The following is a 26,932-nucleotide window of genomic DNA, read 5'->3' as shown; positions in this document are numbered from 1 at the left end:
TCAACTATTGATATTAACTGGATAACCATCCATCAACTATTGATGTTAACTGGATAATCAACTATTGATATTAACTGGATAACCATCCATCAACTATTGATGTTAACTGGATAATCAACTATTGATATTAACTAGATAACCATCCATCAACTATTGATGTTAACTGGATAATCAACTATTGATATTAACTGGATAACCATCCATCAACTATTGATGTTAACTGGATAATCAACTATTGATATTAACTAGATAACCATCCATCAACTATTGATGTTAACTGGATAATCAACTATTGATGTTAACTGGATAATCAACTATTGATGTTAACTGGATAATCAACTATTGATGTTAACTGGATAATCAACTATTGATATTAACTGGATAACCAACTATTGATATTAACTGGATAACCATCCATCAACTATTGATATTAACTGGATAACCATCCATCAACTATTGATATTAACTGGATAACCATCCATCAACTATTGATATTAACTGGATAATCAACTATTGATATTAACTGGATAACCAACTATTGATATTAACTGGATAACCAACTATTGATATTAACTGGATAACCAACTATTGATATTAACTGGATAACCAACCATCAACTATTGATATTAACTGGATAACCAACTATTGATATTAACTGGATAATCAACTATTGATATTAACTGGATAACCAACTATTGATATTAACTGGATAACCAACTATTGATATTAACTGGATAATCAACTATTGATATTAACTGGATAACCAACTATTGATATTAACTGGATAATCAACTATTGATATTAACTGGATAATCAACTATTGATATTAACTGGATAATCAACTATTGATATTAACTGGATAACCAACTATTGATATTAACTGGATAACCATCCATCAACTATTGATATTAACTGGATAATCAACTATTGATATTAACTGGATAATCAACTATTGATATTAACTGGATAACCAACTATTGATATTAACTGGATAACCAACTATTGATATTAACTGGATAATCAACTATTGATATTAACTGGATAACCAACTATTGATATTAACTGGATAACCAACTATTGATATTAACTGGATAACCAACTATTGATATTAACTGGATAACCAACTATTGATATTAACTGGATAACCAACTATTAATATTAACTGGATAACCATCCATCAACTATTGATATTAACTGGATAACCATCCATCAACTATTGATATTAACTGGATAACCATCCATCAACTATTGATATTAACTGGATAACCATCCATCAACTATTGATATTAACTGGATAACCAACCATCAACTATTGATATTAACTGGATAACCATCCATCAACTATTGATATTAACTGGATAACCAACCATCAACTATTGATATTAACTTCTACTGCCTCAGAAACCCGGATCCGGGAGCACCCCCCACCCCCCACACACTGTTTAGCATAGCTAGCATAGCTTCACAAGTAGATAGTAGCATCTAAATATCATTAAATCACAAGTCCAAGACACCAGATGAAAGATACAGATCTTGTGAATAAAGCCACCATTTCCGATTTTTAAAATGTTTTACAGGGAAGACACAATATGTAAAGATGTACATCTATTACCTAAAAACACATTAGCATAATCCACCATCTTTTATTTGTCCACCAACACCAGTAGCCATCACCAATTCGGCTAAACTAAGATATTTATAGCCCCTAACCAACAAAAAAACTCATTAGATGACAGTCTGATAACATATTTATGGTATGGGATAGGTTTTGTTAGAAAAAAGTGCATATTTCAGGTAGCTGCCATAGGTTACAATTGCACCCACCGTCACAAATGGACTAGAATAATTACAATGAGCAACGTGTTTACCTAACTACTAATCATCAAACATTTCGTAAAAATACACAGCATACACGAATCGAAAGACACAGATCCTGTGAATACAGACAATATTTCAGATTTTCTAAGTGTCTTACAGCGAAAACACAATAAATCGTTATATTAGCGTAGCACATAGCACATAGCAGCCCAGCATTGATTCTAGCCAAAGTGAGCGATAAAAGTCAACATCGCCAAAAGATATTAATTTTTTCACTAACCTTCTCAGAATTCTTCCGATGACACTCCTGTAACATCATTTTACAATATACATATACAGTTTGTTCGAAAAGGTGCATATTTAGCCATACAAAACCGTGGTTACACAATGAAAATAGTAGCAAAACAAGCCTGAAAATGTCGGTCGCCATCTTTCAGAGTGATCTGGTTTAATTAATAGCTAATCATATACTTGACTAAAAAATACAGGGTTTACAGGAATCGAAAGACAAATTAGTTCTTAATGCAACCGCTGATTTACATTTTTAAAATTATCCTTACTTTTCAATACAGGGTTCGCCAAGTGAAGCTATACCAAACAAAATGGCGAAATGTGCGTTTAAAATATTTCGACAGAAACACGATTTATCATATTAAATATTGCTTACTTTGAGGTGTTCTTCCATCAGATTCTTGGGCAATGTATCCTTTCTATGTTATAAACGTCTTTTGGTCGATAGATGTCCTCTGTCCTTCGAAATGTCCACCACCAACGACCGACACCCCAAAACGTGTCCAAAGTTTCAGAGTGCACAACAAATAAATTCCTCTAAAATCGCACTAAACGGATATAAATTGCTATAAAACGGTTCAAATTAACTACATTTTGATGTTTTTAACACCTAAAACGAGTGAAAACATGACCGGAGAAATATTGCTGGTTAGAAAACGATTTGGAACGAGGCAGGTCCGATGCCCTTCACGCTTCAGGCGCACGACGAGAAAGGGCGGTCTCTATACATTTTGGTCTTTTATACTGGCTGTGAATATCCCATCGATTCCATTGAAAGCGTGATGACGTACAGACACCCAGAGGAAGACGTAGGCAGTGTCGGTTTCTTCATAGCATTCACTGTCGCCTTAAAAACAGACCCCAGATCAGAGGTAAAAAAAATTGAAATCTGAACCCTGTCATGAAAAGTGCTGTAGAAATTGTTCTGTACAACTCAGAGACAAAATTTCAACTTCTATAGAAACTAGAAGGTGTTTTCTATCCAATAATAACAATAATATGCATATTGTACGATCAAGAATTTAGCACGAGGCAGTTTAATTTGGAGACACAAATATGCTAATGCGGAACAGCACCCCCTATAGTTCCAAGAGGTTAACTGGATAACCAACCATCAACTATTGATGTTAACTGGATAACCAACCATCAACTATTGATGTTAACTGGATAACCAACCACCAACTATTGATATTAACTGGATAACCAACTATTGATGTTAACTGGATAACCAACCATCAACTATTGATATTAACTGGATAACCAACCACCAACTATTGATATTAACTGGATAACCAACTATTGATGTTAACTGGATAACCATCCATCAACTATTGATATTAACTGGATAACCAACCATCAACTATTGATATTAACTGGATAACCAACCATCAACTATTGATATTAACTGGATAACCAACCACCAACTATTGATATTAACTGGATAACCAACCATCAACTATTAATATTAACTGGATAACCAACGATCAACTATTGATATTAACTGGATAACCAACCATCAACTATTAATATTAACTGGATAACCAACCATCAACTATTAATATTAACTGGATAACCAACTATTGATATTAACTGGATAACCAACTATTGATATTAACTGGATAACCAACCATCAACTATTAATATTAACTGGATAACCAACTATTAATATTAACTGGATAACCAACTATTGATATTAACTGGATAACCAACTATTAATATTAACTGGATGGCCAACCATCAACTATTGATGTTAACTGGATAACCAACCATCAACTATTGATGTTAACTGGATAACCAACCATCAACTATTGATATTAACTGGATGGCCAACCATCAAATATTGATGTTAACTGGATGGCCAACCATCAACTATTGATGTTAACTGGATAACCAACCATCAACTATTGATATTAACTGGATAACCAACTATTGATGTTAACTGGATAACCATCCATCAACTATTGATGTTAACTGGATGGCCAACCATCAACTATTGATATTAACTGGATGGCCAACCATCAACTATTGATGTTAACTGGATAATCAACTATTTATGTTAACTGGATGGCCAACCATCAACTATTGATGCTAACTGGATAACCAACCATCAATTATTGATGCTAACTAGATAACCAACAATCAACTATTGATGTTAACTGGATGGCCAACCATCAACTATTGATGTTAACTGGATGGCCAACCATCAACTATTGATGCTAACTGGATGGCCAACCATCAGGAATGTGTGTTGAAAATTTATGAGTAGAATTTGTAACTGCAGTGTTGTTGAAGATATGAGTAGAATTTGTAACTGCAGTGTTGTTGAAGATATATGCGTAGAATTTGTAACTGCAGTGTTGAAGATATATTAGTAGAATTTGTAACTGCAGTGTTGAAGATATATTAGTAGAATTTGTAACTGCAGTATTGAAGATATATTAGTAGAATTTGTAACTGCAGTGTTGTTGAAGATATATGAGTAGAATTTGTAACTGCAGTGTTGAAAATATATGAGTAGAATTTGTAACCGCAGTGTGTTGCAATAATGGCTTTGCCTAACTTATAACAGTGTTACAAAGGTAGCGTATGAGGAAAATCAGCTTTTTGTTAGGAGCTTTACATTTTGGAGTAACAATTGGGTGCGCGTGTGTTTCCTGGGGCATTTCTGGCGGTGGGCAGTCAAGTCACGCTCTCGCCCCCCCATCTCTCTGTGACAAGCCAGTGCTCATGGTTATAAATGACTTTGCGAGGCCACGGCCAGGGCCCCTGGAGAAGCGCTGACATTTATTAGCCCCGCCACCGCGCAGCCACCACGTGTGTGTGTGTAGGGCCCGCAGTGCACACACACACACAACCTGTGGTCGAGAATAATTATCACTTCACCCTAGACTAGACTAGCGACCCTAATCTCCATAGAGGGACAGAAAGAATGAGTAGGAAAAAAGGAGGGAGAGAGAAGAAAGGAAGTGGAGGACGGCATAAAGGATAACCTCGGCAGAGAGGGACTGAGAGAGGGAGGGATGGAGGAGAAAGGAAGTGGAGGACGGCATAAAGGATAACCTCGGCAGAGAGGGACTGAGAGAGGGAGGGATGGAGGAGAAAGGAAGTGGAGGACGGCATAAAGGAGAACCTCGGCAGAGAGGGACTGAGAGAGGGAGGGATGGAGGAGAGCAGCTCAGACTGTAAAAATAGAGGGAAGGGGAGTCTGAAAGAGGGACCGCGCTCTGATAACCTCAGTATCGTGTTCCTCTTTCAGACTCTTTCTCTCCTCTCCTCCTCTGTTCTGTTCCCCCACTCCACGGCCATGTGTCAGTATGGGACGAGCCTGTAGGGCAGCGTCTTGTCGAGCCACACACACACACACACACACACACGCCCACAGGAAAGACGATAACGTTATCTCAGGATGTGTGTGTGGAAGATTTCTGTGGAAGATCTGACATGCAGACTCTTATTCCGTTCTCCCTCTCTCTCCCTCCCTCCATCACACACCGCAGGTCAAGGAAAAGCGATGCAGCGAGAAGCGGAGGAGGTCTTCATCCCTGTCGGATTACTCCTCCCCTGCCCCCCCTCTCACACCGCCCCCCCAGCTCAGCCCTCTGCCCAGCCCTACAGAGACCCAGGACCGCACGCCAACCCCCTCCAACCCCCCGCTGCCCACCTCTACCCCTACCAGCCGACCCATGCCTCCCGAGGCCCGCAGGCTCATCGTCAACAAGAACGCAGGAGAGACCCTGCTCCAGAGGGCTTCCCGCCTAGGATACGAGGTAAGATGATTTAATAACATGTGTGGAAGGGCTGTACGGGGATGCTAGTGTGTTGGTTTGAAGGGCTGTACGGGGATGCTAGTGTGTTGGTTTGAAGGGCTGTACGGGGTGCTAGTGTGTTGGTTTGAAGGGCTGTACGGGGTGCTAGTGTGTTGGTTTGAAGGGCTGTACGGGGTGCTAGTGTGTTGGTTTGAAGGGCTGTACGGGATGCTAGTGTGTTGGTTTGAAGGGCTGTACAGGGTGCTAGTGTGTTGGTTTGAAGGGCTGTACGGGGTTCTAGTGTGTTGGTTTGAAGGGCTGTACGGGATGCTAGTGTGTTGGTTTGAAGGGCTGTACAGGGTGCTAGTGTGTTGGTTTGAAGGGCTGTACGGGGTGCTAGTGTGTTGGTTTGAAGGGCTGTACGGGGTGCTAGTGTGTTGGTTTGAAGGGCTGTACGGGGTGCTAGTGAGTTGGTTTGAAGGGCTGTGCGGGGTGCTAGTGTGTTGGTTTGAAGGGCTGTACGGGATGCTAGTGTGTTGGTTTGAAGGGCTGTACGGGGTGCTAGTGTGTTGGTTTGATGGGCTGTACGGGGTGCTAGTTTGTTGGTTTGAAGGGCTGTACGGGGTGCTAGTGTGTTGGTTTGAAGGGCTGTACGGGGTGCTAGTGTGTTGGTTTGAAGGGCTGTACGGGGTGCTAGTGTGTTGGTTTGAAGGGCTGTACGGGGTGCTAGTGTGTTGGTTTGAAGGGCTGTACGGGGTGCTAGTGTGTTGGTTTGAAGGGCTGTGTGGGGTGCTAGTGTGTTGGTTTGAAGGGCTGTACGGGGTGCTAGTGAGTTGGTTTGAAGGGCTGTGCGGGGTGCTAGTGTGTTGGTTTGAAGGGCTGTACGGGGTGCTAGTGTGTTGGTTTGAAGGGCTGTACGGGGTGCTAGTGTGTTGGTTTGAAGGGCTGTACGGGGTGCTAGTGTGTTGGTTTGAAGGGCTGTACGGGGTGCTAGGGTGTTGGTTTGAAGGGCTGTACGGGGTGCTAGGGTGTTGGTTTGAAGGGCTGTACGGGGTGCTAGTGTGTTGGTTTGAAGGGCTGTACGGGGTGCTAGTGTGTTGGTTTGAAGGGCTGTACGGGGTGCTAGTGTGTTGGTTTGAAGGGTTGTACGGGGTGCTAGTGTGTTGGTTTGAAGGGCTGTACGGGGTGCTAGTGGGTTGGTTTGAAGGGCTGTACGGGGTGCTAGTGTGTTGGTTTGAAGGGTTGTACGGGGTGCTAGTGTGTTGGTTTGAAGGGCTGTGTGGGGTGCTAGTGTGTTGGTTTGAAGGGTTGTACGGGGTGCTAGTGTGTTGGTTTGAAGGGCTGTGTGGGGTGCTAGTGTGTTGGTTTGAAGGGCTGTACGGGGTGCTAGTTGGTTGGTTTGAAGGGCTGTACGGGGTGCTAGTGTGTTGGTTTGAAGGGCTGTACGGGGTGCTAGTGTGTTGGTTTAAAGGGCTGTACGGGGTGCTAGTGTGTTGGTTTGAAGGGCTGTACGGGGTGCTAGTGTGTTGGTTTGAAGGGCTGTACGGGGTGCTAGTGTGTTGGTTTGAAGGGCTGTACGGGGTGCTAGTGTGTTGGTTTGAAGGGCTGTACGGGGTGCTAGTGTGTTGGTTTGAAGGGCTGTACGGGGTGCTAGTGTGTTGGTTTGAAGGGCTGTACGGGGTGCTAGTGTGTTGGTTTGAAGGGTTGTACGGGGTGCTAGTGTGTTGGTTTGATGGGCTGTACGGGGTGCTAGTGTGTTGGTTTGAAGGGCTGTACGGGGTGCTAGTGTGTTGGTTTGAAGGGCTGTACGGGGTGCTAGTGTGTTGGTTTGAAGGGCTGTACGGGGTGCTAGTGTGTTGGTTTGAAGGGCTGTACGGGGTGCTAGTGTGTTGGTTTGAAGGGCTGTACGGGGTGCTAGTGTGTTGGTTTGAAGGGCTGTACGGGGTGCTAGTGTGTTGGTTTGAAGGGCTGTACGGGGTTCTAGTGTGTTGGTTTGAAGGGCTGTACGGGGTGCTAGTGTGTTGGTTTGAAGGGGTGTATGGGGTGCTAGTGTGTTGGTTTGAAGGGCTGTGCGGGGTGCTAGTGTGTTGGTTTGAAGGGCTGTACGGGGTGCTAGTGTGTTGGTTTGAAGGGCTGTGTGGGGTGCTAGTGTGTTGGTTTGAAGGGCTGTACGGGGTGCTAGTGTGTTGGTTTGAAGGGCTGTACGGGGTGCTAGTGTGTTGGTTTGAAGGGCTGTACGGGGTGCTAGTGTGTTGGTTTGAAGGGCTGTACGGGGTGCTAGTGTGTTGGTTTGAAGGGCTGTACGGGGTGCTAGTGTGTTGGTTTGAAGGGCTGTACGGGGTGCTAGTGTGTTGGTTTGAAGGGTTGTACGGGGTGCTAGTGTGTTGGTTTGAAGGGCTGTACGGGGTGCTAGTGTGTTGGTTTGAAGGGCTGTACGGGGTGCTAGTGTGTTGGTTTGAAGGGCTGTACGGGGTGCTAGTGTGTTGGTTTGAAGGGCTGTACGGGGTGCTAGTGTGTTGGTTTGAAGGGCTGTACGGGGTGCTAGTGTGTTGGTTTGAAGGGCTGTACGGGGTGCTAGTGTGTTGGTTTGAAGGGCTGTACGGGGTGCTAGTGTGTTGGTTTGAAGGGCTGTACGGGGTGCTAGTGTGTTGGTTTGAAGGGCTGTACGGGGTGCTAGTGTGTTGGTTTGAAGGGCTGTACGGGGTGCTAGTGTGTTGGTTTGAAGGGCTGTACGGGGTGCTAGTGTGTTGGTTTGAAGGGCTGTACGGGGTGCTAGTGTGTTGGTTTGAAGGGTTGTACGGGGTGCTAGTGTGTTGGTTTGAAGGGCTGTACGGGGTGCTAGTGTGTTGGTTTGAAGGGCTGTACGGGGTGCTAGTGTGTTGGTTTGAAGGGCTGTACGGGGTGCTAGTGTGTTGGTTTGAAGGGTTGTACGGGGTGCTAGTGTGTTGATTTGAAGGGCTGTACAGGGTGCTAGTGTGTTGGTTTGAAGGGCTGTACGGGGTGCTAGTGTGTTGGTTTGAAGGGCTGTACGGGGTGCTAGTGTGTTGGTTTGAAGGGCTGTACGGGGTGCTAGTGTGTTGGTTTGAAGGGCTGTACGGGGTGCTAGTGTGTTGGTTTGAAGGGCTGTGTGGGGTGCTAGTGTGTTGATTTGAAGGGCTGTACGGGGTGCTAGTGTGTTGGTTTGAAGGGCTGTACGGGGTGCTAGTGTGTTGGTTTGAAGGGCTGTACGGGGTGCTAGTGTGTTGGTTTGAAGGGCTGTACGGGGTGCTAGTGTGTTGGTTTGTTCTTCTGTCTCTCTCCCTGGGTAGTTTTTCGTTCATTCTCTCCATCTCGTTGAGTTTACGTCTGCTAGTTCTCTCTCCCTTCACCTGTCTAAGAGACGAGAGGCCATGTGAGAGCCCTCCACCAGCCACAGAGCAGTCGCCTAGCTAGCATACACACTGCTTTCCCTCTCTCTCTCAGAAACACACACTGCTTTCCCGCATACACTCATTCTGCTCTCTCACACACAGACTTGCTGGAGTACATCTCTGCTCTCTCACACACAGACTTGCTGGAGTACGGCTCTGCTCTCTCACACACAGACTTGCTGGAGTACATCTCTGCTCTCTCACACACAGACTTGCTGGAGTACATCTCTGCTCTCTCACACACAGACTTGCTGGAGTACATCTCTGCTCTCTCCCACACAGACTTGCTGGAGTACATCTCTGCTCTCTCACACACAGACTTGCTGGAGTACGGCTCTGCTCTCTCACACACAGACTTGCTGGAGTACGTCTCTGCTCTCTCCCACACAGACTTGCTGGAGTACATCTCTGCTCTCTCCCACACAGACTTGCTGGAGTACATCTCTGCTCTCTCCCACACAGACTTGCTGGAGTACGGCTCTGCTCTCTCACACACAGACTTGCTGGAGTACGGCTCCTCTCTCTCACACCCAGACTTGCTGGAGTACGGCTCTGCTCTCTCACACACAGACTTGCTGGAGTACGGCTCCTCTCTCTCACACCCAGACTTGCTGGAGTACGGCTCTGCTCTCTCACACACAGACTTGCTGGAGTACGGCTCTGCTCTCTCCCACACAGACTTGCTGGAGTACATCTATGCTCTCTCCCACACAGACTTGCTGGAGTACATCTCTGCTCTCTCACACACAGACTTGCTGGAGTACATCTCTGCTCTCTCCCACACAGACTTGCTGGAGTACGGCTCTGCTCTCTCACACACAGACTTGCTGGAGTACGGCTCTGCTCTCTCCCACACAGACTTGCTGGAGTACGGCTCTGCTCTCTCACACACAGACTTGCTGGAGTACATCTCTGCTCTCTCACACACAGACTTGCTGGAGTACGGCTCTGCTCTCTCCCACACAGACTTGCTGGAGTACGGCTCTGCTCTCTCCCACACAGACTTGCTGGAGTACATCTCTGCTCTCTCACACCCAGACTTGCTGGAGTACGGCTCTGCTCTCTCCCACACAGACTTGCTGGAGTACATCTCTGCTCTCTCACACACAGACTTGCTGGAGTACGGCTCTGCTCTCTCCCACACAGACTTGCTGGAGTACGGCTCTGCTCTCTCCCACACAGACTTGCTGGAGTACGGCTCTGCTCTCTCCCACACAGACTTGCTGGAGTACGGCTCTGCTCTCTCCCACACAGACTTGCTGGAGTACATCTCTGCTCTCTCACACACAGACTTGCTGGAGTACGGCTCTGCTCTCTCACACACAGACTTGCTGGAGTACGGCTCCTCTCTCTCACACCCAGACTTGCTGGAGTACGGCTCCTCTCTCTCACACACAGACTTGCTGGAGTACGGCTCCTCTCTCTCACACACAGACTTGCTGGAGTACGGCTCCTCTCTCTCACACACAGACTTGCTGGAGTACATCTCTGCTCTCTCACACACAGACTTGCTGGAGTACATCTCTGCTCTCTTCTCTCTCCAAATCTCCAGTAGCTCTTAACCCTTTCCTACCACATCCAACCCAGTTACCCAAAACTATATTTTAAAAAAGTGCCCCTAAAAAAACCCACAATTTGGATAAAAATTAATCTTCTCCCTTTCCTGGTCTAAACCCTGGGAATATTAGGAATATTGGGATTAAGGCCGTCCATGACTAATTTGTCCCCCCAGATTAATGAGCCTGTGGATTAGTTCCAGCAGGACTGCCTGAAAGGACTGGCACCGCTCGCAGGAAACCAACCATTAATGCTGTTTGGAACGCATGACTCGTCCTCTCCCTCCCTTCCTCCTCCCTTCATCCCCGTCTTCTTACTCTCCAGTGCAAAAAATTGTAGTTTTAAAGGAGACTGCAGTAGAAAGACAACCTTTTGAGACGCGGGGAGATGAGCTGGGGGTAGAGAGGGTCTCAAACTCAATGTGGTTTTTACTTGAGGTGGACAGCAGGACAGATAGAGTTGGTGTTGGAGGGAATTGGCAGTGTGTTCTATGAAATGGGAAGATATAACGGTTTGAAGGTGGGAGAAATGGTTTCCCTCTAGATCAAAGGTAGGGTTGGTTTTAGTAGACCAGCGTCTGTGGCCAGGGTTTTGAGTGTGTGTGTGCTCTCCGTAGTGTGTGTACTGGAGGCAGTGAGGCATGCGCTCCAGACGGAGCTCTTTGATTTATACGAGAGGAGAGGAGGAGGGCAGATTTAATCCTGTAGCGTCCACTCTCCACCTCCCTTTCCTTGTTCTTCTTCTCCTCCGCTAGCCCTGTCCGCCCCTGAGCCCTCTCTCCCCCCCTTGTTCCCCGCTCGGCGCCGCTAGCCCTGTCCACCCCTGAGCCCTCTCTCCCCCCCTCGTTCCCCGCTCAGCATCGCTAGCCCTGTCCACCCCTGAGCCCTCTCCCCCCGCTCGTTCCCCGCTCAGCACCGCTAGCCCTGTCCACCCCTGAGCCCTCTCTCCCCCCCTCGTTCCCCGCTCGGCGCCGCTAGCCCTGTCCACCCCTGAGCCCTCTCTCCCCCCTCGTTCCCCGCTCGGCGCCGCTAGCCCTCTCCCCCCCCCTCGTTCCCCGCTCGGCGCTGCTAGCCCTGTCCACCCCTGATCCCTCTCTCTCCCCCTCGTTCCCCGCTCAGCACCGCTAGCCCTGTCCACCCCTGATCCCTCTCTCCCCCCCTCGTTCCCCGCTCAGCGCCGCTAGCCCTGTCCACCCCTGAGCCCTCTCTCCCCCCCTCGTTCCCCGCTCGGCGCTGCTAGCCCTGTCCACCCCTGATCCCTCTCTCCCCCCCTCGTTCCCCGCTCAGCACCGCTAGCCCTGTCCACCCCTGATCCCTCTCTCCCCCCCTCGTTCCCCGCTCAGCGCCGCTAGCCCTGTCCACCCCTGAGCCCTCTCCCCCCCCCTCGTTCCGCGCTCAGTGCCGCTAGCCCTGTCCACCCCTGAGCCCTCTCCCCCCCCCTCGTTCCGCGCTCAGTGCCGCTAGCCCTGTCCACCCCTGATCCCTCTCTCCCCCCCTCGTTCCGCGCTCAGCGCCGCTAGCCCTGTCTGCCCCTGAGCCCTCTCCCCCCTCCTCGTTCCGCGCCCGGCGCCGCTAGCCCTGCCTGCCCCTGAGCCCTCCCCCCCCCCCCCCTCGTTCCCCGCTCGGCGCCGCTAGCCCTGTCCACCCCTGAGGCCCCCCCCCCCCCCCTCGTTCCCCGCTCAGCGCCGCTAGCCCTGTCCACCCCTGCGCCCCCCCCCCCCCTCGTTCCCCGCTCAGCTCCGCTAGCCCTGTCTACCCCTGAGCCCCCCCCCCCCCTCGTTCCCCGCTCAGCGCCGCTAGCCCTGTCCACCCCTGAGCCCCCCCCCCCTCGTTCCCCGCTCGGCGCCGCTGGACATGGCTGCTGTGTTTGAGCGTAAACCCAGCGGCATCTTGTTTTTCTAGCCTTCAGGGTTTTTTCCTCCCCTCCCTCCGTCTCTCCGTCTCTCCCTCGCTTCCTCTCTCTCTCTCTCTCCCTCCTTCGCTTCCTCCCTCCCTCTCTCCCTGGCTCCCTCCCTCCTTCAGCGGGCCCCGACAGGAAGCTTTTCTAACTGCCTGCGTGTGATAAGCCACAAGCAGCTCCCTAGGGCCGCCCGCACTCTCTCTCTCTCTCACGCACACAGCGCAGCGCAGCACAGCAGACAGTGAGCACTGTAGAGAATGCAAGAGCAAGAGAGAGAGGAAGACTGTGAAATACGACAGGGCTGCGAGGCCGGGCCTTTCAACGCACCGCTCCCTTCCTCCCTCTCCTCCCCCACTTCCTCTCCTCCTCCCCCTCCACTCCACACGCTGGGCTTGCCGCCTGCACGCCTGCTTTCGTTTCACAGCCCCTCCAAAACAAATTCCAGTCAGTGTGCAAAACTGGGAGGCTCCGTTGGATCGATCTCTCCCGCAATCTTCACACTTGTATCACTTAGCCTTAGGACTGCCTTTAATTACACACACTCACAGCGCACACACGCACTCACTCACAGCACACTCACACCACACACATGCAAATTCACACTCGGATTGTGGAATATCACTCCGGCAGCAGTGCAGAATCTCAATTGCTGGGGTGTGTGTGTGTGTGTGTGTGTGATGTATATATCTACAGTGAGTCTTGTGTATTTGCGTGTGGGTTTGGAGTGCAGTGTTTGAGTGGAATGAGGATCTGTGGTGAGGCATGGCGTTGGTTTGTGCTTCTTACTGTGGATGCGAGACTTGTTTTTATCTGCTTGAATGGTTGACGTTGGTCATGCAGCCATTTCCATAGTCTCTCTGATCACAGCATCTATTCATTATTATAACTGGGAGAGAGCACCTATCAGTTCACCACTAATAATATTTAGATTTTATTCAGCTGTTTGGCTTTGTCTTATTTATTCAGATGAATTGGGTGTATTTGTTAAATAGGGAATATCTAGCTCATTTGTGACTTTGTTTGCCGCTAAAATAAGCGATAGGATCCATCCACCATGTCGCTTGCTTCTGTCATGTATGTGAGGTCAATGTTCATGGACGGAAGGAGGTGAGGGAAGGAGGTGAGGGAAGGAGGTGAGGGAAGGAGGTGAGGGAAGGAGGTGAGGGAAGGAGGTGATGGAAGGAGGTGAGGGAAGGAGGTGAGGGAAGGAGGTGAGGGAAGGAGGTGAGGGAAGGAGGTGATGGAAGGAGGTGAGGGAAGGATAGAAAGTGCATAGTACTGAGACTGGTCCTCCTGTCTTTGTGTTGTCACTCTCTTGTCACCGACCAGCTAGCAGCGCCATACAAACACACACACACTCGACACAGTGTGTCTCCACTCAACACACACACACAGCCTTGCCGGCTGTTGCCTTTTAGTCATTTAGCAAACGCTTATCCAGAGTGACTTACAGTAGTGAGTACATACATTTAATATAATATGTATTTTAATTTTACTGGTCCTCCGTGGGAATAGAACCCACAATGCTCTACCAACTGAGCTACACCAGCCAAAAGCCCTTTGACATGCATACACACAAACACTCACTTCCTGCATATTTCAGAATCCTTTAGTCTTTGCGATGCATGTCGCGACACATGAGTGGTTGCTCTCTCTCTCTCTCTCTCTCTCTCTCTCTCTCTCTCTTCACAATCCTGCCGTGCCGAGGATGCCAATGGGATATGTTAATGAGGCTGGGTTGAAAATGAGTCAAGGCTTTGTCCTGTACCTGCCAGAACTAATAACACACACACACACACACACACGCACACGCACACACACACCGGGATGGGCACACCTAATTGTACTCATTTGCATGCTTACGTGTCCAAAGTAACTGATTGTCCTCACACATGCCATCCATAAAAACCACTGGAGGTTTTACTTCCTCAAGAGTTCACACGAATGACCTTTAAAAACACACGTGCAGCACATTCAATACAGACACTCATAAAGGCTAACAAACACCTATAGCTCTGCCCTCTAAAAATGCATGCTCACGCCATCTCTTTCACCCGCTCGCTCTCACTCACACACACACACAGGCCCTTATGTGAGAGTGCTGTAGGGTGTTATCGCAGCTCCTATCCTCCTCTCTTGTCTGTCTGCCAGACCTCAGAGACGCAGCCGTTCAGACACATCCCCAGTGCACACACACACACACACCCTCTCCATATCCCCAGGCCCCCCACTGCTCTCTCGACACCCCCCCTCTCGCCACACTCCCCCTTCAACGCTGTACTCCCACTCACTGGCTGAATGAGTACAAGAAAAAAGCCAGAGAAATGAGAAGGAGAAAGGAGAGATCACGCCCGCTCAATTAAAAGCTCCACTTAGTGTGCCCCGGCCTTTTCACGCTCCCCCTCTTTTTTCCCTCCTCTTCTCCCTACTCCTCTGTTCTTTTCTCTCCATCGTAATACACTGTGTGGTCTCCTAGTCTTTGTCTGCTAGTGAATGCAGGGTAAAATTAGAACCAGCATCAGAGAGAGCTCTAAACCACGCTGTTGTTTTTCACTTCCTGATTATCTAAACGGCGCCGGCCTAGGTGACGCTTAGGACACAGTGAAAAATGGACAATATGCCCGTGTAGCGTGTGTGTATGTCCGAGTGTGCGTGTGTGTCCCAGTCTGTCAAGTGTTAGTAGATGAGAAACAAGGCTTCAGCATTCTCAAGGTTGGAATCTCTCTCTCGCTCTCCTCGCTCTAACCTCCATATGCATTTAAATTCTAACACTTCTTTGTGAGACTTGTCTATCATTAGCGTATGTGTGGGTTTGTGAGGGAGTTAGGTAGGTAGTGTGTGGTTGTGTTCTCTAGGTGATAGAGTAGCTAGAGGGTTAACAGTCTGTGGGGGGGGGGGGGTGAGGGAGCTGGAAGGCCATCCGCCCTGAGGAGGAAGAGATTAAAGAGGAACTATGAAAGGAGAGAGGGGAGAGGGAGGTGAAAGGAGAGAGGGAGGTGGGTGTTTTACTGCGCCGGGAAAGAAATCAACAACCCTGTGCTCTCCGCTGCGCTCCTCTCCTCTGGCGGCCATTAAAGCTGTGCTTTATCATGTGTTTAATGCCCCGCTTAGCTCCACCGACCGACCAGCCGGCTGGAAAACAGACAGACCTCCACAGCTCACTACAGCCCGCTGTGCTTTTAATATGTGGAACTGTACCATGTACACGTTCATAGCAAAATTAGGCCTAGTAGCTACCACACCACAGTAGTAGACTAGTGGCTACCACACCACAGTAGTAGACTAGTAGCTACCACACCACAGTAGTAGACTAGTAGCTACCACACCACAGTAGTAGACTAGTAGCTACCACACCACAGTAGTAGACTAGTAGCTACCACACCACAGTAGTAGACTAGTAGCTACCACACCACAGTAGTAGACTAGTAGCTACCGCACCACAGTAGTAGACTAGTAGCTACCACACCACAGTAGTAGACTAGTAGCTACCGCACCACAGTAGTAGACTAGTAGCTACCACACCACAGTAGTAGACTAGTAGCTACCACACCACAGTAGTAGACTAGTAGCTACCGCACCACAGTAGTAGACTAGTAGCTACCACACCACAGTAGTAGACTAGTAGCTACCGCACCACAGTAGTAGACTAGTAGCTACCACACCACAGTAGTAGACTAGTAGCTACCACACCACAGTAGTAGACTAGTAGCTACCGCACCACAGTAGTAGACTAGTAGCTACCGCACCACAGTAGTAGACTAGTAGCTACCACACCACAGTAGTAGACACCACACCACAGTAGTAGACTAGTAGCTACCACACCACAGTAGTAGACTAGTAGCTACCACACCACAGTAGTAGACACCACACCACAGTAGTAGACTAGTAGCTACCACACCACAGTAGTAGACTAGTAGCTTCCACACCACAGTAGTAGACTAGTAGCTACCACAACACAGTAGTAGACTAGTAGCTACCACACCACAGTAGTAGACTAGTAGCTACCACACCACAGTAGTAGACTAGTAGCTACCACAACACAGTAGTAGACTAGTAGCTACCACAACACAGTAGTAGACACTACACCACAGTAGTAAACTAGTAGCTACCGCGCCACGGTAGTAGACTAGTAGCTACCACACCACAGTAGTAGACTAGTAGCTACCACACCACAGTAGTAGACTAGTAGCTACCACACCACAGTAGTAGACTAGTAGCTACCACAACACAGTAGTAGCCTAGTAGCTACCACACCACAGTAGTAGACACCACACCACAGTAGTAGACTAGTAGCTACCACACCACAGTAGTAGACACCACACCACAGTAGTAGACTAGTAGCTACCACACCACAGTAGTAGACACTACGCCACAGTAGTAGACTAGTAGCTACCACACCACAGTAGTAGACTAGTAGCTACCACACCACAGTAGTAGACTAGTAGCTACCACACCACAGTAGTAGACTAGTAGCTACCACACCACAGTCGTAGACTAGTAGCTACCACACCACAGTAGTAGACTAGTAGCTACCACAACACAGTAGTAGACTAGTAGCTACCACACCACAGTAGTAGACTAGTAGCTACCGCGCCACGGTAGTAGACACTACACCACAGTAGTAGACTAGTAGCTACCACAACACAGTAGTAGACACTACACCACAGTAGTAGACTAGTAGCTACCGCGCCACGGTAGTAGACACTACACCACAGTAGTAGCCTAGTAGCTACCCCACCACAGTAGTAGACACTACGCCACAGTAGTAGACTGGTAGCTACCACACCACATTAGTAAACTAGTAGACACCACACCACAGTAGTAGACTAGTAGCTACCACACCACAGTAGTAGACTAGTAGCTACCACACCACAGTAGTAGACTAGTAGCTACCACACCACAGTAGTAGACTAGTAGCTACCACACCACACCACAGTAGTAGACTAGTAGACACCACACCACAGTAGTAGACTAGTAGCTACTACACTACAGTAGTAGACACTACACCACAGTAGTAGACTGGTAGCTACCACACCACAGTAGTAGACTAGTAGCTACCACACCACAGTAGTAGACTAGTAGCTACCACACCACAGTCGTAGACTAGTAGCTACCACACCACAGTAGTAGACTAGTAGCTACCACAACACAGTAGTAGACTAGTAGCTACCACACCACAGTAGTAGACTAGTAGCTACCGCGCCACGGTAGTAGACACTACACCACAGTAGTAGACTAGTAGCTACCACAACACAGTAGTAGACACTACACCACAGTAGTAGACTAGTAGCTACCGCGCCACGGTAGTAGACACTACACCACAGTAGTAGCCTAGTAGCTACCACACCACAGTAGTAGACACTACACCACAGTAGTAGACTGGTAGCTACCACACCACATTAGTAAACTAGTAGACACCACACCACAGTAGTAGACTAGTAGCTACCACACCACAGTAGTAGACTAGTAGCTACCACACCACAGTAGTAGACTAGTAGCTACCACACCACACCACAGTAGTAGACTAGTAGCTACCACACCACACCACAGTAGTAGACTAGTAGACACCACACCACAGTAGTAGACTAGTAGCTACTACACTACAGTAGTAGACACTACACCACAGTAGTAGACTGGTAGCTACCACACCACAGTAGTAGACTAGTAGCCACCACACCACAGTAGTAGACTAGTAGCCACCACACCACAGTAGTAGACTAGTAGCCACCACACCACAGTAGTAGACTAGTAGCCACCACACCACAGTAGTAGACACCACACCACAGTAGTAGACTAGTAGCTACTACACTACAGTAGTAGACACTACACCACAGTAGTAGACTAGTTGCTACCACACCACAGTAGTAGACTAGTAGCTACCACACCACAGTAGTAGACACTACACCACAGTAGTAGACTGGTAGCTACCGCGCCACGGTAGTAGACTAGTAGCTACCACACCACAGTAGTAGACTAGTAGCCACCACACCACAGTAGTAGACTAGTAGCTACCACACCACAGTAGTAGACTAGTAGCTACCACAACACAGTAGTAGACTAGTAGCTACCACACCACAGTAGTAGACACCACACCACAGTAGTAGACTAGTAGCTACCACACCACAGTAGTAGACTAGTAGCTACCACACCACAGTAGTAGACACTACGCCACAGTAGTAGACTAGTAGCTACCACACCACAGTAGTAGACACTACACCACAGTAGTAGACTAGTAGCTACCACACCCCAGTAGTAGACTAGTAGCTACCACACCCCAGTAGTAGACTAGTAGCTACCACACCACAGTAGTAGACTAGTAGCTACCACACCACAGTAGTAGACTAGTAGCTACCACACCACAGTAGTAGACTAGTAGCTACCACACCACAGTAGTAGACACTACACCACAGTAGTAGACTAGTAGCTACCACACCACAGTAGTAGACACCACACCACAGTAGTAGACTAGTAGCTACCACACCACAGTAGTAGACACTACACCACAGTAGTAGACTAGTAGCTACCACACCACAGTAGTAGACTAGTAGCTACCACACCACAGTAGTAGACACCACACCACAGTAGTAGACTAGTAGCTACCACACCACAGTAGTAGACACTGCACCACATTTGTAGGTACCACACCACAGTAGTAGAATGGTAGCTACCACGCCACGGTGGTAGACTGGTAGCTACCGCGCCACGGTAGTAGACTGGTAGCTACTGCGCCACGGTGGTAGACTGGTAGCTACCGCGCCACGGTGGTAGACTGGTAGCTACCGCGCCACGGTGGTAGACTGGTAGCTACCGCGCCACGGTGGTAGACTGGTAGCTACCGCGCCACGGTAGTAGACAACTATAAAGCAGCTCTTGAGCAACGAGGCGGAGGACACCGTTTGCTTTCAGCGCTGAAGTGTTTGAGTTGAAGTAGTGTGTTTGAGTGGAGAGGGACTGTAGGGCCTATGTTTGACCACTGTTGGTGAGCAGTTTTTTTGGAGAAGAGTCCATTTGAGAAGAGTGGGGGCTGCTGGTCGTTTGAACACTGTGTACTGTGTTATGGTCTATTTTGTTGTCCACCAGGCATGCCAACCGCAATGCAAGCTCTCGCTGTTTAGCGCTTAAATTGCCACGGCACTGGCAGTAGCAGGAGTTGTACTCATTTGTTGCCACGGCAGCCACACGACCACGCTGTATCTAAAGATACAGACATTCTGTGTGTGTGTGTGTGTGTGTGTGTGTGTGTGTGTGTGTGTGTGTGTGTGTGTGTGTGTGTGTGTGTGTGTGTGTGTGTGTGTGTGTGTGTGTGTGTGTGTGTGTGTGTGTGTGTGTGTGTGTGTGTGTGTGCTCGCAGCTCACAGCACGGCGGTGGGGAGCTGTGAATGAATTCTATGAATACGGGTCGGGAGGGAGGGCACGTCAAAGCAGCGCTACGCTAGCTGAATGCTAATGTTTGTTTCTGCTCTCTGTGTGGAGCGCTGCTGCTAGTCTCTATCTTTCTCACTCTCTTTCTCTGGACCTCTCTCTCTTTCCACGCTTCGCTACCCTGGTTCCTTCTGTTTGTCTGTGGTTGTGTGTGTGGTTTGATGCTAGCCACACTGGGCTGACTGGAAGGGTGTGTGTGGTTTGTTTACGATGCCAGCCGCGCTGCGCAGCGCTGTCTGACACAGGTAAATGAGCACATAGACAGAAGAGAGACTGCTGTCGACCTAATGCTTATTTGGCTGTATTCTGCTGTTCTCATTCTGACTGAATTCTATCATTAACAATATACTACAGGACTACATATTTCCGTTATCGAGGACTTTTTAGGTATATACATTCATATGCCATGCTATGTTGTTGTGTTAGGTCTCTTTATGTAGTGGTGTCTCGTGGTTATGTGTGTTTTGTCCTATATTTACATTTCTAATCCCAGCCCCCGTCCCCGCAGGAGGCGTTTTGCCTCTTGGTAGGCCATCATTGTAAATAAGAATTTGTTCTTAGCTGATTTGCCTAGTTCAATAAAGGTTATATAAATAAATAAAATATTCTCATTGCTTTGGTCAGGCCTTGGAGTCAGCAAACTGTCTATAGAATTGCAATTAATTATAATTCTTTGCCACTGTGACTCATGACATGAGTCATGTTAAAGGGATACTTACGGATTTTGGCGACGTTTCCCAGGAGTCAGAAGAACTCCTGGATACCATGTATTTGTCTCCGCGTGCAGTTTGAACGAAGCTGCTAACTAGCGCAACTGTAATTGCTAACTAGAGTTTTTGCAATGCCCAGAAGAGCATACCTCTAACTTCCTTCATTCTGGACTCAAACATACAAGTGGTATCCACAAGTTCATCTGAGGCTGGGGACGTAAATAAAGGGCCTCTTAAGGCCAGGCACAGAAAGTCAAAGTAAGTGAATTGAAATTGAATCCCTCCTCAATGGAAAAATAATTGGCATTTTTTAAAATTCCAAACCTGAATTCAATTTGGTTTAATCCCCTTTACTGAATGGAGTTGGGTGGGGAGAAACAATTTAATGGCCCCTGCTTCCCTGCTGTTGGGTTAAAGGATCTCTCTGCTAGGAGGCATTCCGGCTCAAACATACTCTCCAGTGGCTCAGAATCCCAGGTTTTTAGGAGCAACTGCGCAGCCATTGTGGATATGGTCCATAACTGGCCAGCCTGAGCCATCACACACAGCCATCCAAATCCATTACCCAGATGTTAGTAGAAAATATATGGGACCGTTCAGGAGGGACAGATTGACTGGGCTATTTTGAGCCGCCCAGGCAGCCGTTTGATAAGACTTATTGAAAAATGAAAGGCTCGGCGACCACTCCACAGCATTTGCATAGAGATGGGAATCAGAGCGGAGGCTCCTGTAATGGCTTACCTTCCACTGCCTTGGTTGAGAGGATGAGGGATGAGAACCGCACAGATCCAGTTCTCTGGACCAGTTCCATTTCGATCTCTCTTGGACACCATCTTCTGATATTAGAAGGACTGGCTAAGAGTGTTGCGTCAGTCTGATACAGATAGTGTAGTACATACTTGATATTAGGACTGGCTAAGAGGGGCTATGTAGGGTTGAGTCTGTCTGATACAGATAGTGTAGTAGGTACTATACTGAGGAATAACATGGGGTCTAGGTAGGGTTGAGTCTGTCTGATACAGATAGTGTAGTAGGTACTATACTGAGGAATAACATGGGGTCTAGGTAGGGTTGAGTCAGTCTGATACAGATAGTGTAGTAGGTACTATACTGAGGAATAACATGGGGTCTAGGTAGGGTGTAGTCAGTCTGATACAGATAGTGTAGTAGGTACTATACTGAGGAATAACATGGGGTCTAGGTAGTGTTGAGTCAGTCTGATACAGATAGTGTAGTAGGTACTATACTGAGGAACAACATGAGGTTTAGGGTTAAGTTGGATCTAAGAAATAGACTAATGAACCCAAGAGATTGTTCTCATTCAAATGTGTCGTCGGTTTGATCTAAATCTAACTTCCTACGGCTGTTGATGAATTTCACCCGTGTCAGTATGTATCTGTTTCTTTTAAGCTTCATTGAATTGAATGGAATTTTAAATGGAACTGGAAGATGTGGACTAAAGCACCGTATTCCATTCAGAGCCCTATGAACTTCCCTAACCCCTCTGTCCCCTGTCTGTGGAGACCCCTAACCCCTCTGTCTCCTGTCTGTGGAGACCCCTAACCCCTCTGTCTCCTGTCTGTGGAGACCCCTAACCCCTCTGTCCCCTGTCTGTGGAGACCCTAACCCCTCTGTCCCCTGTCTGTGGAGACCCTAACCCCTCTGTCCCCTGTCTGTGGAGACCCTAACCCCTCTGTCCCCTGTCTGTGGAGACCCTAACCCCTCTGTCCCCTGTCTGTGGAGACCGTAACCCCTCTGTCTCCTGTCTGTGGAGACCCCTAACCCCTCTGTCTCCTGTCTGTGGAGACCCCTAACCCCTCTGTCTCCTGTCTGTGGAGACCCCTAACCCCTCTGTCCCCTGTCTGTGGAGACCCTAACCCCTCTGTCCCCTGTCTGTGGAGACCCTAACCCCTCTGTCCCCTGTCTGTGGAGACCCTAACCCCTCTGTCCCCTGTCTGTGGAGACCCTAACCCCTCTGTCCCCTGTCTGTGGAGACCCTAACCCCTCTGTCTCCTGTCTGTGGAGACCCCTAACCCCTCTGTCTCCTGTCTGTGGAGACCCCTAACCCCTCTGTCTCCTGTCTGTGGAGACCCCTAACCCCTCTGTCTCCTGTCTGTGGAGACCCCTAACCCCTCTGTCCCCTGTCTGTGGAGACCCCTAACCCCTCTGTCCCCTGTCTGTGGAGACCCCTAACCCCTCTGTCCCCTGTCTGTGGAGACCCCTAACCCCTCTGTCTCCTGTCTGTGGAGACCCTAACCCCTCTGTCCCCTGTCTGTGGAGACCCCTAACCCCTCTGTCCCCTGTCTGTGGAGACCCCTAACCCCTCTGTCTCCTGTCTGTGGAGACCCCTAACCCCTCTGTCCCCTGTCTGTGGAGACCCCTAACCCCTCTGTCCCCTGTCTGTGGAGACCCCTAACCCCTCTGTCCCCTGTCTGTGGAGACCCCTAACCCCTCTGTCCCCTGTCTGTGGAGACCCTAACCCCTCTGTCCCCTGTCTGTGGAGACCCTAACCCCTCTGTCCCCTGTCTGTGGAGACCCTAACCCCTCTGTCTCCTGTCTGTGGAGACCCCTAACCCCTCTGTCTCCTGTCTGTGGAGACCCCTAACCCCTCTGTCTCCTGTCTGTGGAGACCCCTAACCCCTCTGTCTCCTGTCTGTGGAGACCCCTAACCCCTCTGTCTCCTGTCTGTGGAGACCCCTAACCCCTCTGTCTTCTGTCTGTGGAGACCCCTAACCCCTCTGTCTTCTGTCTGTGGAGACCCTAACCCCTCTGTCCCCTGTCTGTGGAGACCCTAACCCCTCTGTTCTCTGTGTCCTATCTAGGATGTAGTGCTGTACTGCCTGGAGAACAGGGTGTGTGACGTCAATCACCGTGACAACGCAGGCTACTGTGCGCTGCACGAGGCATGTGCACGTGGCTGGCTTGCTATCACTCAGCACCTGCTGGAGCACGGTGCCGACGTCAACTGTAGCGCCCAGGAAGGCACCAGGTACACACACACACACACACACACACACACACACACACACACACACACACACACACACACACACACACACACACACACACACACACACACACACACACACACACACACACACACACACACTTAAACATGGACACTCACTTTCTCTCTCACTAACACACAGGCCAGACATGTGGACATGGACAATTACCTTCCAAGGCTCTGTACATAACGCGAGTGTGTGCGTGGCGTGTCTGTCTCCCTCCCCCCAGGCCCCTCCATGACGCGGTGGAGAATGACCATCTGGAAGTGGTCCGTCTGCTACTGTCCTACGGAGCTGACCCAACCCTGGCTACATACTCTGGCCGCAGCCTCCTCCGCATGACGCACTCCCACGGCATGGAGGGATTCCTCTCTGGTGAGACTGCTTCACAGATGCTTTGTGGTCCTCATCTGTGGGGACACAGTATCATCCTCGGGAGTTGCCCCGCGTTACCCCACTATCAGGTTACTTAGCAACAGCTGTAGAGGGGTCGTCCTCTAAGGGCTGGCCCTTGTGAGCGGTGCAGTGAGGGGGAGAGAGGTTTCCTGACGACTCAAACGGAATACTTCCACTGTTCTATGTTCCCTACATAGTTCAGTCTGAGACTGCCGTCAGGGAGGTCGTTGGTGGGGACGGCAAAATCAGGGGTGTTGTACAAAACAAAGTCACCGGCGATTGGATCATCGCTAACCAATCGGTGTATCAAAGCCAATGACGAACTTTCAAAACACCGCTTTGCCTACGTGTGTTCTGGCTCTGGCCCAACCCAGCGGTTTCTGGGGGCCAGCACAGGGAACTGACGGCCTCATTACACACACACACACACACACACACACACACACACACACACACACACACACACACACACACACACACACACACAGAGACAGACACACACACCCAGGCACCACACAGTTTAAATGGATGGTGAGGAGATATACCAAGGGGAAGTAGAGGACAGCGTTCCATTGAGTGCTTGAGAGAACCGCAGTGAGCTAGCATCCCTCCCTCTCTTCCTCTCTCCCTCCCTCTCTTCCTCTCTCCCTCTCTCCCTCCCTCTCTTCCTCCCTCCATCCGTTCACCTCCCCGGCTATTTCAGGGCATTATTAATCAGCCCTGCTCTGGCGCACACACTATCCCACACTCTCTCTCACTCACACACACACACACACACACACACACACACACACTTTCCTTCTCTTACACACACTCCAGCAGCGATTGCCAAACGGTGCCTAGTCCACTCCACTCACCTAACCTGATCTGTGCTTCCCAGAGAGAGAGAAAACGCACAACAAATCCAATTCATTTAGGCAAAAAGGGGGATTAGAATTTCCCCCTTCAGTTCAATTCCACGGTGGCCCACAGTGCTGCCTCAGCTCCAGCCCTCTCTGCCTCTGCCTCTCTCCACTCACTAATCCTCAAGTGTTGATGAGTTGATACTATTTTACATAAGCATGCCCACTAGGAGCACCCCAGAACCCACTAGGAGCACTCCCTCCCTCCTTGTCCTCTCCTCTCCTCCCTCCTTGTCTTCTCCTCCCTCTCTTCCCTCTGGCCTCTCCTCTCTCTCCCTCCCTGGACTCTCCTCTCTCTCCCTCCCTGGACTCTCCTCTCTCTCCCTCCCTGGACTCTCTCCTCTCTCCCTCCCTGGACTCGCCTCTCTCTCCCTCCCTGGACTCTCTTCTCTCTCCCTCCCTGGACTCTCCTCTCTCTCCCTCCCTGGCCTCTCCTCCCTCCCTGGCCTCTCCTCCCTCCCTGGACTCTCTTCTCTCTCCCTCCCTGGCCTCTCCTCTCTCTCCCTCCCTGGCCTCTCCTCTCTCCCTCCCTGGACTCTCTTCTCTCTCCCTCCCTGGACTCTCTTCTCTCTCCCTCCCTGGCCTCTCTTCCCTCCCTGGACTCTCTTCTCTCTCCCTCCCTGGACTCTCCTCTCTCCCTCCCTGGACTCTCCTCTCCTCCCTCCCTGGACTCTCCTCTCTCCCTCCCTGGACTCTCCTCTCTCCCTCCCTGGACTCTCCTCTCTCTCCCTCCCTGGACTCTCTTCTCTCTCCCTCCCTGGACTCTCTTCTCTCTCCCTCCCTGGACTCTCTCTCCCTCCCTGGACTCTCCTCTCCTCCCTCCCTGGACTCTCTTCTCTCTCCCTCCCTGGACTCTCCTCCCTCCCTGGACTCTCCTCTCCTCCCTCCCTGGACTCTCCTCTCCTCCCTCCCTGGACTCTCCTCTCCTCCCTCCCTGGACTCTCCTCTCTCCCCCTCTCTGGCCTCTCCTCCCTCCCTGGACTCTCTCCTCTCTCCCTCCCTGGACTCTCTCCTCTCTCCCTCCCTGGACTCTCTCTCTCTCTCCCTCCCTGGACTCTCCTCTCCTCCCTCCCTGGACTCTCTCCTCTCTCCCTCCCTGGACTCTCCTCTCTCCCTCCCTGGACTCTCCTCTCTCCCTCCCTGGACTCTCTCTCTCTCTCCCTCCCTGGACTCTCCTCTCTCTCCCTCCCTGGACTCTCCTCTCTCTCCCTCCCTGGACTCTCCTCTCTCTCCCTCCCTGGACTCTCCTCTCTCTCCCTCCCTGGACTCTCTCCTCTCTCCCTCCCTGGACTCTCTCCTCTCTCCCTCCCTGGACTCTCTCCTCTCTCCCTCCCTGGACTCTCCTCTCTCTCCCTCCCTGGACTCTCCTCTCTCCCTCCCTGGACTCTCCTCTCTCTCCCTCTCTGGCCTTCCCTCCCTGGCCTCTCTACCTCCCTGGACTCTCCTCTCTCCCTCCCTGGCCTCTCCTCCCTCCCTCCCTGGCCTCTCCTCCCTCCCTGGACTCTCTTCCTCTCCCTCTCTGGCCTTCCCTCCCTGGCCTCTCCTCCCTCCCTGGACTCTCCTCTCTCCCTCCCTGGACTCTCTCTCTCTCTCCCTCCCTGGACTCTCCTCTCTCTCCCTCCCTGGACTCTCCTCTCTCTCCCTCCCTGGACTCTCCTCTCTCTCCCTCCCTGGACTCTCCTCTCTCTCCCTCCCTGGACTCTCTCCTCTCTCCCTCCCTGGACTCTCTCCTCTCTCCCTCCCTGGACTCTCTCCTCTCTCCCTCCCTGGACT

The 26,932-nt window shown here is 49.7% G+C and overlaps 1 protein-coding gene across 3 annotated transcripts in view; it reads left to right on the top strand.

The window, feature by feature from the left end:
• Positions 1-26,932, top strand: part of LOC129859942 (BCL-6 corepressor-like) — a 118,356-nt gene that overhangs the window by 72,208 nt on the left and 19,216 nt on the right. For all 3 annotated transcript variants that reach the window (XM_055930205.1, XM_055930204.1, XM_055930203.1), the window contains 3 exons: positions 5,607-5,876; positions 23,676-23,842; positions 24,091-24,236. In XM_055930205.1, the coding sequence (XP_055786180.1) occupies positions 5,607-5,876; positions 23,676-23,842; positions 24,091-24,236 (583 nt within the window). The remainder of the gene's footprint in view (positions 1-5,606; positions 5,877-23,675; positions 23,843-24,090; positions 24,237-26,932) is intronic.

The sequence above is a fragment of the Salvelinus fontinalis genome, chromosome 7, assembly GCF_029448725.1.
Source record: "Salvelinus fontinalis isolate EN_2023a chromosome 7, ASM2944872v1, whole genome shotgun sequence".
Lineage (NCBI taxonomy): Eukaryota > Metazoa > Chordata > Actinopteri > Salmoniformes > Salmonidae > Salvelinus > Salvelinus fontinalis.
This window is presented reverse-complemented; position numbering and strand designations above follow the sequence as displayed.